The following is a 12,758-nucleotide window of genomic DNA, read 5'->3' on the forward strand; positions in this document are numbered from 1 at the left end:
AAACATACCAAGCTCTCGGGGTCATTATGAATATGAATATAACAGGTGCTTTTGAAATCATTGCGAATATAAATAACTAGAAGTCTGTTGTATTATCATTGGTCTCTAGTTAGTGCATCCAAGTGTGTAGAGTGTTTTTAAAAGTAGTAGGATCCACATCCTGGGGTTCTCAAGTCAGGTTCTCTATTAGTTCTTGAAGTATAAAGGGGTTTGTCACGCATACCCCTTTTGCCTTATGGAGCTGTGGCTTGACAAGGTCGTGGGATCTCCCTCCCCTTCACGGCCCCCTGAAAGCAAAGCCAGCAAAGGTGCCAATTAGCAGGAGCAAAAAGCCATGCTCTGACATTGCAGTGACCACTGAGCTCTGACAGGGTCAGCCTGGTGTACACCGTACTATGGAATAGATGCCCAGTGTCCTGTTTGATAATGATTCTGTTGTCTTCTAAATGGACCAGTAAATACTATTCATCATAACAGGTCAAACAAAGGCAGCGGGCAGCCAGTGGATTTTCCGAGAGTAAATTTTGTGGAAACATTGCTTGGACAGAGGGTTTTGTCAAGTGGTCTGAACTTTTATAGCCCACTGTGAGTCAGACAGTGTATTAAATCACACATAAACAAGTTATTGTGACATTAATGGAGACATGGTTGCTGGTGAATGGGTTGAGGGAGGTTTTTGGGGATGTGTATTTACAGGAAAGACTTGGTTTGTAGTGTTAGATTGCAATGCTAGTGTAGCAAAAGCTAAAAAAAAAATATAGAATTTGGACACAAGCTTTCACTCTAATCTGGAGTAAAAATAATTCAGTGTAAATTAGATTATGTATTGGCATGTTTTTGTCAGGGTCTGTTGTCTTTACACCTTAATGTCATATGACACATTATTTGTCAAATAAACAGTTGCGCTTTGTTACATTTAGAACATTTTGTGGCTGATTGTGTTATAATTTGTCTCCAGTTGAATGATAAATAATCATGCCCCACGCCAGTCTGCTGAGGTCTAAATGCGAGTCGAGTTCTAACCTGGCAAATGTGTGGACGATCTTGGCAGCAGTTCTGTCAAAACATTCAATCCTCTTTGGAACACCACACTTTGTTGTGTGTTGCTTAATATCCGTCAAATCAGTCCAGGTTTCCTCAATGTTCTGTGTATTCAACACTAATAAGATGCAGCAGGCTACGTCTTACTGCTTTACTAAGAGTCCAGTGAGGTACAAACACAGAAGATCATTATTGCCCCCCAGCTGCACTAGCAAGGTTTCTGTACTAACCTCCATAGGCCCTGCTTGCAGCAGCTGGGGTGAGGGGGAGAAACAGAGCACTGATTGAATGCCTCTTAGTGTGTGAGCAAGGCTAATCCTTGGTTGTGATCTTTTTTGCGTGAGAAATAAAACATCACATCACTTCAAACCCCTTTTTGAGTACATGCTAGAGGCCCATATTTTCTGAGGTACTTCAAGTTGACTCCAAGCTTTATGTCCTTTTCGGTCGTCCTTGTACATCAACAGACCTTTTATTTTACTGTGCTGGCAAAGCTGATGGTGAAAATCTGGCTCTCTTGTCAGATCCATTATAATTTCAATTAAGGCAGGGCAGGGAGAGTTTTATATATGTACTTGTTTCTCTATTTTAATTAGTCTAAAATATTTGAAGCGTCTTGAGCAGTATGACACAGAATTCAGCTTATTGTGAAGACTGTAAACTGTATACTATATATTTTAAAGACATATTTAATAGAATTATGTGGATCCGTTTCATAGTTTTGTTGTTCTATTTTTGTTTACGCAGGACCACCTCCAGCTGTGTCTTTGGTCTGGAAATCAGGGTATGGGCCTTCAGTCTTTGAAGTAGATTTGCTGCATATCCATGACTATGGAAGATAACATGGAACACCAGGATCCTGTTCATATCTCAGCCGTGGTAAAAAGAAGTTAAACCAAGATTTTATACATGCTCAGGTTCTGCAGCGACAGGGGAACAACCCCCCAAAAATTGCATCTGTTCTTTCATATCTGCCTGGATTGAAATTTTCTTTTTTGAAGCTAAAAGCCATTAGATCTCTGGGAAGGACTTAACGCTGCAATTATTTCCTCTGTCGTGGTGGCCAGCCATAGAAAGGACCATAAAACTGAACATGACTCATGGGGAAGAGACTGGCCCTGAGACACACCAGGATTCTGCTGTTCTAACGTATCTGGAAGGCTTACTCATGCATCGGGTAGCAGAAGCACAAGGTGCCACAGCAACACAAAGAAGTGAGGCTGGCAATGTCAACGAGGACCAGAGAAACAAGGAGACAACAGGGATTACATTGCCCCGTCATAGCACTCAACAGGAGAAGGATAAAACGGCTCCCCACGGAGGGACCACGCAACATCTCAAAAAAGCACGCCTGCTCCGCTCGGAAGCTTGGACTGAACACGAGAGCAAAAGGAGGTTGACTGCCTCTCTCGAGGTTAATGGGCAAATTGAACAACAGAATGGTGGCCTAAATGGTTCGTCACAGTGTAAAGGAGAGAGTACGCTGCTGGCAAGCCTGCTGCAGTCCTTCAGCACAAGACTCCAAAGTGTGGCTCTGTCGCAGCAGATTGTCCAAAGCTTGATGCCCCAAGATGCCTCCAGTCCAGGCACCAAGTCTGACCAGGAAGACAAGGCACCCAGGCACGGCCATGGATCGGGCCCAAGTAATTTTAAAGGGCTGACAGAAAACAGCAAAGTGCAGAACCCCAGCAGCAGTGAGACATACCAACACCGACAGCCCAGTCAGGAGAGGTCATCAGAATCTCCAATGGCGCTGCAGCACAGCACTCGCTCTCCCTCAACAGAATCCCTTCCTTGCACAGAGCGTCTGAAAGCTGTTGCTAATTTGGTAAATATCAGGTCGAGCCCTGCCCCTTCACCCAAACCCAGTGTGGCCTGCAGTCAACTGGCCTTACTGCTTTCTAGTGAAGCTCACCTCCAGCAGTATTCCAGAGAACAAGCCCTTAAAGCTCAACTAGCTGGGCGATCAGCCAGCGAAAGGCTTGCAGCCATGGCCACGCACCAAACTCAAGCGAAGAAACAGCCTACAACTTCCGGGCAGCCTCAGACAAACCAGGACGGGCTAAGCTCCTTAAACACCAAAAATGGGATACCTGCTCAAATGTCAACAAGCTCCAACAGACAAAATCCAAACCTAAGTACAGGGCAAAGTAGGTCAGAGGATTCATTGCGGAGGACACATCCCTTCAGAGAGCGCCGACCTTTTGAGAGGAATGGCAGGCCGTCACAGAACTGCAGCAGTCTGCTCCTTCAGCTTCTTAACAGCCACAACACACCACAGCGACTCAATTGCCAGGGTCACCTTAAGGAAGATGCTGGTGTCTTTTCTAGTCGTGGCTCTCCTCTTTTCTCAGACAGTGAGCACTCAAACTCCTGCAGCAGTCTACAGAAAGACAGCAGTGAGGCTGAGAGCACTTATTCCAGTTGCTCTCCAATTGACCTCTCTGTAAAGAACAAAGTAAATATCCCAACACCGCTGTCGACCTCATCTTCACCTGCACTGGACAAGGTTACAGAGTCACTGAAAAACAGGTGGAAGTCAGAGAGTCCATCCGCAACAGTCTCCACGGAACCCAAGGAGTTACACGCTTGTTCAGACATGAAACCCCATCACAAAGTTACCCTTTTGGAGTTGCTTCTTGATCAGAAAAACAATGAGAAGGCAAACAAAGGCTTTGATAATCTCAAGATACAGCCACACACAATTCCTAAGGCCAGTTGTGCCTCTACAAGCAGTCAAAGTCTTATTTATACGGGTAGATGTAAGGATACAAGGGAACCCAGCCCAAATTGTAGATTGAATAGTAAAAGTCCTAAACTTCTGCCAACATTTTCCCAAAGCAGAGAATGTAACTCCCGTTCATCTCCATACACTCTGTATAGCCCTTCTCATACCCAGTCTAGCCCACTGGATCTGTGTAAGACTAAACCACCTGCAAGTGATGGAAGTGTCAAAGAAACATCCTTTAGTGCTAGCAAACTGTTGCAGGATTTAGCACATTGTGGAAAACAAAACACAACCTCTTCTCCTCCACCAAAGGCTTCTTTGCCTCCCATAAAAAGACAGACGCAAGAACTTAAAACGACAGGTTCTGTGACCCTGTTGGAACGACTCACAGCACCACTTCAGAAAAGCAACAACCCAACTCATGTGAAGGCCCCTGTTGTGGCAGAAACAACACAGCACGGGTCAGAAATTGAAAATCTCCTAGAAAGGCGCACAGTCCTGCAACTCCTTTTGGGGAACAAATCCCAGAAAGAAAGAGTTGGCCATAAGCGAAAGAGAGAATGTGGAAGGAGCTTTCCCACAGAAAACCAAACAAACCACTTCAACCACAGTACTTTCAATAGACCATCACCAGATATTTCAGTCAAAACTGAGCCAATAGAAGACGGTGAAACGTATAACGATATCAAAGTCATGAAGCAGTGCCAGAACATGTCGGCAGAATCACCTAGACACAGCTCCCACACCCTTCCTCAGGGAAGCATAAAGCAAGAGCCACTGTCCCCTGTGGATGTCCCCAGAGATGGTCTTCTTTGTCACCTCCTGCAACAGCAGCCCAGGACTTTAAAACCTGTTGCTTTAGAGGACTCAAAAAAGGGCTTCATTAAAGAGGAACCAGTGGAGCATCAGGGACCAACCATCCCAAAAAAGAGGAAGTTTTCCATTGAGCCAGAGGACCATGCTGAAATGAGCCAACAAGGAATGTGTAATAGCCCTCATATTCAAAAGGTCAAAAGCGATGGCTTATCCTCTGAAATTGCAGAGGCTCCGAAATCCAGCAGTCCATCAAGCCCTCCACAAGCAGACAGTCCACCAGCTAAGTGTCCACCGTGTGAATCTCCAGGTAACGAAAACCGTGGATTCAACGTTCTGAAGCAGCTTCTTCTTTCAGACAATTGCTTGAAGGAGCTGTCTCAGTCAAGAAGTACATTTAGTCCACTGACACATCCTGTCCAAAATGGAAGTACAATCAAAGAGCCACATGACAGTGGTGAACCTCAAAGCCTTCGTCAGCGTCTGAGCCCCAGCAGTCTGTCTGCTGTAAGAGCAGGTACAAACAGGGCAGAATCTCTTTCCGATGCCCATGTAACCCAGCAGGATTCTTCCAGGTCAAAACTTGATGTTGCCCCACCGAGGGACTCTGTGAGTTTGGTCAATGGTAAGGACAGAACACAAGACTGCCGACTAGACTCTCCACGGTTGACTAAGGCTAACCCTATTTTGTACTATATGCTCCAAAGGAGCAATGCACATCTTGTCAGAGAGGGTGGGGAACTTGAAGCAAGGTCAGGACAGTGCAGGGTGCAGAAAATGAAAGAGGAATCTGAGTCCTCTGACCTCAAGCTAAACTCGCAACCAAACCCACAACACAATGGAAATCACAGTTGTGTTTCACCACGGCTTAACGGATCACTGAAAAAATCTTAGTGGCAAAGTGGTCGATGAAGACTGTTTGGAGTTAAAATGCTTGTTTTGTTCTTTTTCCTTCCTTGTTTTATTGTAATTTTATTTTTATTTGTCAAAACTGAGCCATGTGGTTTTATACATATTTCATTGTGAATTCTATAAGATTGTGACCCCACTGCTTCAACAATTTTTTTTTCCTCTTCTCTTCCCTACTGGGTGAATTTCATACACAACAATAGCAAGGATTGCTATGGCTGCCAAAAAATACAAATAAAATAAAAAAATACCTGCTGTTCTACAGAAACATCAGTTATATTTAAATTGTTTTTTAATTTAGATTTTATTTACACACAATTAAGACACATTTCTTCAACAGCCACTGGTTAATTGAGTCCACTTTTCCATTTTTATAAAACCCTGTGGTCAGGGAAGCACCGTCATGTCTGAAATGTTGCTTGGTGACTTTAGTTTGCTTGTCTAGGGTCGCCATAGCCTTTCCTCAAGCTGTTGATGCGTACAGTCCCTAGTGACAGAAAAGCTGTTTGGATTGTTTCTTCTCATTTTTTAAGCTGATACCACACATCAAAAATGTGAGGTACAGACAAGAATCTGGCTGTTTTGATTTAATTGCCTGAATTGGCTGAAGATGATTTTTGATATTACGTTATATGTAGCAGTGGTGCGGATTATGTTAACTCTTATTTTTTCTGCGACTTTCTTGAGTTGTTCAGTAGGTGTGCACTAAGCAGGTATTCTTCTGATGCTGTGGAGGGATAGAAACTTCAGGCATTCAAAGGAAAAAAAAAATGCTTGGTCTTTAAAAGACAAAGTTTTTTTTTTTCAGGCAGAATGCGGTATTGCTCCGTCTTCACGGTTCACCATCACAGATGGACAAAGTTCATCCATTTAAAACATGAAACAGTGTATGTATAATATATGATGCTTGTATACTTTGGTATTGGTGTCTTTATTATTCACTTATTTTACTTTAAATCAATCTTATTATTTATCTTTGACCGATTTGTGAAGTGCTTCTCAGTGACTCAGCGTTTCAAGCCACGAGTCCTGACTTTCACAATACTGTATGACAAGAATAATAAAAAAAAAGGTATTAAAACCTTAGCGTAAAAAGCTAATCTGATGTTATGATTATGATGAAAATGTCTTGGCATCAGCATGTGCCATAAATGTGTTGCATTATGCAAGAAATGAGAATAGTTGCATTACGATGAGACAAATCAAGCCTGTCAGAGATGTAGAGTGTTCTAGTTATGCGTTATTTTAATGAGTGTGTTGTACTAATGAAGGGAGCACTGTGGTATATTTACCATCCTCCATGTATGACAATGTGTTGGTCTTACATTTAACATATGGGAATCTAACACGTTATTTTTGTTTCTTCATGACCTTAAAGACTCTTACAATCTATATTTATGTACATACCATAATCTTTATCTTTATGAAAGACAGCTATTTTATATGGATAAAAAGAGAAGCATTTTAGTTTTGAAATTTCCTAAAGAGACTTCACAGTAATGGCTGTGTGAATATGTACATACTTTAGAGGATGTTTTGGGTTGTTTCTTTTGTTTAGTTTTGTTTTTTCTTGTCCTTCTTTTGCCTTTTGCATGTGTCTCTTGGTAAAATTACAATAATCTGTTCTGCAACATGTTGTGTTATGTCAAATATTCAACAGTACACTGCTGCCTGTTGCATGCAGATGCATGAGAAGGTTCCTATGTATTACAGGACATGGGGGAATTCAAAGTCTTAAGTATAAATATTTTGTCATGAAGCCCGATATGTAAAATGTATACTGTCTGTTTATTATGAGAAATAGACTGCTGAGCAAAATACTGTATTTGAACTTTTGAAACAGATGTGCATATAAAATATTTATTTTGTTTTTATTCTATTTTATTTTTTACAAGAGAGAAAAAAACAGGTTAAACAATCACATCATGTACAGTACAGTGCAACTATGGATTACTTTGATGCTTCAAAAAACTTGGTTTTCAAAAGGAATTGTTTTGAAGCAGGCTTACTGCAGCATATTGAATATTATTGTGATATCATTTTTTGGAAATGTATTCATTTGGTGTTTACTTGCACAGATTTTGAATAAAGTTCAAAAATGCACAATCAGAATGAACTGTTTTCTTTTTGTCTTTCATTTCAAGTGGATAAAACACAGTTCTGTATTTGGGCCATAAATATTAAAACCAGATCAGAATTTTGATACAAACTAACATTTTTGGGTCGGACTACATTGATTACAGAAAATGACAAACTTTATTTAAAGTAGATTGTTAACTTTATTATTTAAATCATACTGTGATCGTATTTACTGTCAGAACAAATAGGGTCCTACCCCGATTAAAAACAAAGCTTACTAGATGCATAAGGCCTTCTGTTCAGCCCCTGAAGTCCTAGCCAATGGGAGTGTTTGCTTGGCTGTATATACATTTTGTGGTCAATAGTTTTTGGATATACTCTCGTGAATTATATTTTTCTGAGACTAAATGTCAGTAGGGAGTTAGCCTCCTTTAATTGTGTTAACAGTCTGCTGCAGGCTTTACATTAGATCAAACGTGTAACTACAGGAAACAACGTTGCTGTTTAATTCTCACAGCAAATCTTCAACACAATGCATCTTCTTTCTTTCAACATTTATTACACTACACCACTTTGAATACCATTCACCCTTCAGCACCACAGTGGAATCAGATTCTAACTAAAGCCACTTTTCCAAGTGAGGAAAGCACAGGTTCTTTGAAAAGTACACAGTTGAGTTTTGCTAAAAGCATTTTTTTTTGCCAGACCCAACCATGCTGCTGACCTAAATATTTCTGCTGGGCCTTGTGTTGTGACCTTAATTCCTGCTGGTCTGTGTGACACAGACGTGAGAGGAAGTGATAGGGCAGAGATGGCCCTGTGCTTTGCTGGGGTCAGCATCAAGATAGATCAGTGACCTGTAAAGTAGAGTCCTGCAAGAAAGGGACACTGCAAGAGAGAGCAAGCAGCCTCAGGCCCAAAGGTATACTGCTGCTTCTCCTTTCACTTTTTCTTCCTGTGAGTCGAGTGAAGGAAGAAGTTCTGTTCTTTTATTTATATTCTCTCTCTCTCTCATATTCTCTTGCATGTCTCTTGTACACGAGCATAAATTTATCCCAAAAAGGCTGAAAAACACATAAAAGTGGCACATGATCACACAAGACATCTTGTAGAGTGTCATTCAGGTTCCTGTGAGTGATCCCAGCAATACCTCATGCACCCGAAGCGAGGAAAATCATGAAACACCGCTTCTGAATCTAATCTTTCTTTTTATATTTCGCTCTGAAACTAGGTCATATCGTGTATGGCTTCTTTTTTGTGTCTCTGGGTCTGTGTGTGTGTCAGAATGTGGGGTGGAGGGTGGAGGGGCCGGGGGAGGCAGAAACGTGTGCGCTGACAGGATTAACTTCCTATTAAAGCACTTTCAGACCTCAATAACCATGACTTATGAAAGACATAAAGCTTTTAGAGGCATATAAACACATTCCCAAAGACGCTTTATCTCCTTCTGCAACCCTGCGATTGAGAAAATGAGCCAAATGTCTGCACTCTTTCTCGTCACTCATGACTGCTGTTCACTCACAGTGAACCTTCTATAGAAAAGAGAAAGAAAGTAGACCATGATCTCGTTTTGTATCTCTATAGTTTCTCTTATACGACGATGGGAAGTAAAAGGAGACTTTAGCTGAAGTGTTCTGTCACTCAGATATTTCTCCTTAGACATATGAAGACAGTCTCATTGACTAGCGCCCCTTGTGGAGCATGTTTTATATGTGTGTGAGTGAGTGTGTGAGCGAGTTTTTGAGGTGTTTTGCCACCACAACTCAACCATTTTTCATGCAACCGTTATCATTTTATCCAGATAAAGGGAACGTCTACAACTGTGGGGAAACACAGCTCTAAGCTCTGTGTCTTTTAAGGTGGATTGGTATGTTTGAGTTTGAATAAAGACTGTTGTTTTTTACATGGCTGAAGTTTAACTTGTAAATTTTATTTACTGTTTGAATTTTCCACAGACAATTTTCGTGTAACTGGAGTGGTGTAGTTTTGTAGCACTAATGCAGGGTAATGCAGTTAGCTGTCTCCCGAGTTTGGAGACATTTCCACCTTAAATGATCAGAAACAGCAAAAATATTAACCACCTATATAGCAGGAATAATGCAATCTCATTTCAGTTCATGCTTTTCAATGTTTGGATTTCTCTTTGTTGTGTAAAACCACTCCAGAGAGAAAAACTAGCATACCGGACCGAGCCAGTATGTTTTTTCATTCATTTACAGACACTGGGGCTTTGAAAACACAAACACACAAACAGACTGGAGAGCTAGCGAATGCTGAGGAAACATTTGCAGAATTTTGTAAAAAAAATAAATAAATATAATAAAATAAAAAGTGTCTTTAAATTACGATTATGAACCACTCCTTTAAGAAGTATCCTAGGTCTCATTTTTATCTTCTGCAATTTCTCTAAAGAGTTGTAGCCAGCTAACTTTCAGCGCTGTAGTTTTCCTCTGGCTGGCCTCTGCAGGGTTAGCGGCTCCTAGCTAGCGGAGGATATTCATGAGTTCCTGCTGAGTTTTTCCTTTCCAGATCCTCTCCCTGGTAATTGGACGAGAGCTTGCGTGCATTTTTGTTGGATCAAAGAAACTTGCACAGTTGGCATGAATCTGCCCATGTGGAACAATACATATAAAGCATGCCCCGCTTGGCCGATGATAGCTAATGACCCTTGTGCTTAAGTGGGGAATTCGAAATCATACGTGTGATTTATGATGCTGCGAGCTGCTCTCCGCCTGGCTCTCTTTCAGGCCCTGTCCTCGAGGCATGCACCCAAAAAGTCACAGTAACCTTAAACGCAGGACTATCCGTCCACACAGGAAGTGAAACACACCATTCTCGTTTTCAACTTCCTTATACTCTTTCGGCCTCACACTGGTGCACACACCGTGATGAAACAGCGTAGTTTCCCCCCTTTCCTCACCATGCCGCCTGGTCCACTTTCAAATGCACATATATGTTATTTATAGTAATATAAAAAGATCATGTTTAAACCAGATCATGCATATTCCACGTTTGATCAAATTCCACAAGCCATAAAAGGCACCTGATGTGACCCAGTTATGTCTATGTAAATGACAGGAATATATCAGATGTATGGGAGATGAAGAAAAAGAGGAAATGGTTTAATTCTTGGCTTGGGAAAAAATGCTAATTCATATAGATGCTTCACATAATGTTGAGGTGCTTTTATTTATTTATTTATTTAATTAATTTTTTATTTTTTTGAAAGGGCACACATTTCATGAGCAGTGGACTGTTAAATAAAACTAAGCAAAAACAGCCTCTTTGTAGCGATGAACCACTTTTAATTTTCTAAAGAACCAACGTCTGTAGAAGAGATCTGTGAGTGTCATAACAGTCACATGACATTGTGGTTTGGGGCCCTTAAAACCTTTGTATTACGTAGAGTTCCTGCAAACGTCATTCAAACAAATCTCTAAAGATATATCCTTTGATATTTTTTAGAAAAGCTAATTTTTCTATGTTACTTTGCAAGCAGAACCGTATTTTACAGGGTTCATTTTTACAATTAGTTGCCATCAATGTATAGATAGCAATGGTATAGATAAACCACACTGGGTTTCATAAATAAACAGAGATTTGTGAGTGTGGAAAAAAATATATTTTTTAAAACAAAGATAACACTATGTGGCACCCTCATCGTCAGGAGTAAAGGGTGATGATGGGAATAGATAAAAAAAGAGATACATAGTGGATGGGGTAAATAAGGTAAAAAAAAATCAAGGAATGCTTTTTTCATTTCTATCGTTTCATCTCTTTGACATGCATCCCGTGGTGTATGTGCATCTGCAGTGACTCAGAGCAGCAGGAGGCCAGATCTTCAGCCTTCATTGTTCTCGCACTCAGAGGAAATAACTAACCTTGAGTGGGCTTGCTTTTAACCACGCGGTCTTGAAAGAGGAGCAGGGGGTTAAACTCTGGTGGTGGTGAATGTGTGTGTGCTGAAAACTGGTTTTGTTTGCTGAGGAAAAGGCTGTCTGTGTCACACGTACACACACACATACACACCCCTCCTCCAGCTTCCACTTTATTTGATCTTCCAATGATTACCCTTTCCTTAAACTTCTCCTAACCTTTGGTCTAGGAGTGAACTCTCGATGGCGTACAGTACGTGTTTGTTAGGCTTGAACTGACAATAACCCCGTGCTCACATTGACTTCAGCAAAAAAAAAAAAAAAGGGGGAACAGAAATTACACAAATAAGTCTGAGACCAAGCTCGAGGTCAAGCTCCGGTGCTTGACAACTGCTTGCTTGTCAGGGAACACAGACAGCAGGAAAAAAGCAGCACAGAAAGTTCAAGCTTTGAAGTCTTGGCCTGCAGTGGACTAGGGATAAAGTACAAAGAGCCACTGATTTCAGTGACACAGCTCCGGCTCTTTAACCATGTCTAATATGCTGTGTGTGAAAATGGAACACCAGAGGAATAATACAATGCTGTTGAGCATTTCCTCAGTTACACTCTTAACCTTGAACTCTAATTACATTGTAAAAAATGTCTCAAGGTTACAAGCCATTTAACTGTGTTTATTAGTCGCAGATGAACACTTTGAATCAACAAAGCTAAGGAAGTTTTTTTTGTTTGTTTGTTTGTTTTGCTTTTCTTACAGTGCACCTTTGTTATCAAACTTAATAATTACAATAACGGTTTTTAATGGTATTAAAAGTCAGTAACTCACATACATCATTATGAGGTTTGAAAATAAAGTTCCCTAACTGGTTGCTGGTTTGGATGTATGTCAGAAAGGTTTCAGTAGTGAAGAACCTTATGCAATGGAAAAGTCTTCTTTGCACCCCAGAACCATTAAAAGCCAAGTGTGACACCTGAAAAATGTAAAAGTTCTTAAGGAAATCAAACATGGTTGTTATATTATCTCTCCATAAGACGCCTTTCTGGCACCTTTATATTAGTGTGGCTCTTAAAATGTAGTTGCCATGGCAACACAGAGGAATGTATTGACAATTATATTCACTTATTAATGAATTAGCTGGAAGTGCTGCTGACCTTGACTTTGAACCAAATGTACTTTATCTAGTACATTAATACCTCAGGTACTACACTATCTGAGTCATTGTTGCACTGAAGACTTTCCCACAATTTGAATAATATTATGGATGAACTGTGTCTAGGGCTTTAGGCGATTTTAGCAGAGTTCATTTGTTTCCTCT

The 12,758-nt window shown here is 40.8% G+C and overlaps 1 protein-coding gene across 1 annotated transcript in view; it reads left to right on the forward strand.

The window, feature by feature from the left end:
- The window catches only part of nrip1a (nuclear receptor interacting protein 1a), a 37,815-nt gene extending 30,226 nt beyond the window's left edge, over positions 1-7,589 (forward strand). The window contains exon 2 of the mRNA XM_066660570.1: positions 1,789-7,589. Within this exon, the coding sequence (XP_066516667.1) occupies positions 2,135-5,476 (3,342 nt within the window). The 5' untranslated portion in view covers positions 1,789-2,134 and the 3' untranslated portion in view covers positions 5,477-7,589. The remainder of the gene's footprint in view (positions 1-1,788) is intronic.
- Positions 7,590-12,758: the final 5,169 nt, after the last annotated feature.

This window comes from Hoplias malabaricus, chromosome 1, assembly GCF_029633855.1.
Source record: "Hoplias malabaricus isolate fHopMal1 chromosome 1, fHopMal1.hap1, whole genome shotgun sequence".
Classification (NCBI taxonomy): Eukaryota; Metazoa; Chordata; class Actinopteri; order Characiformes; family Erythrinidae; genus Hoplias; species Hoplias malabaricus.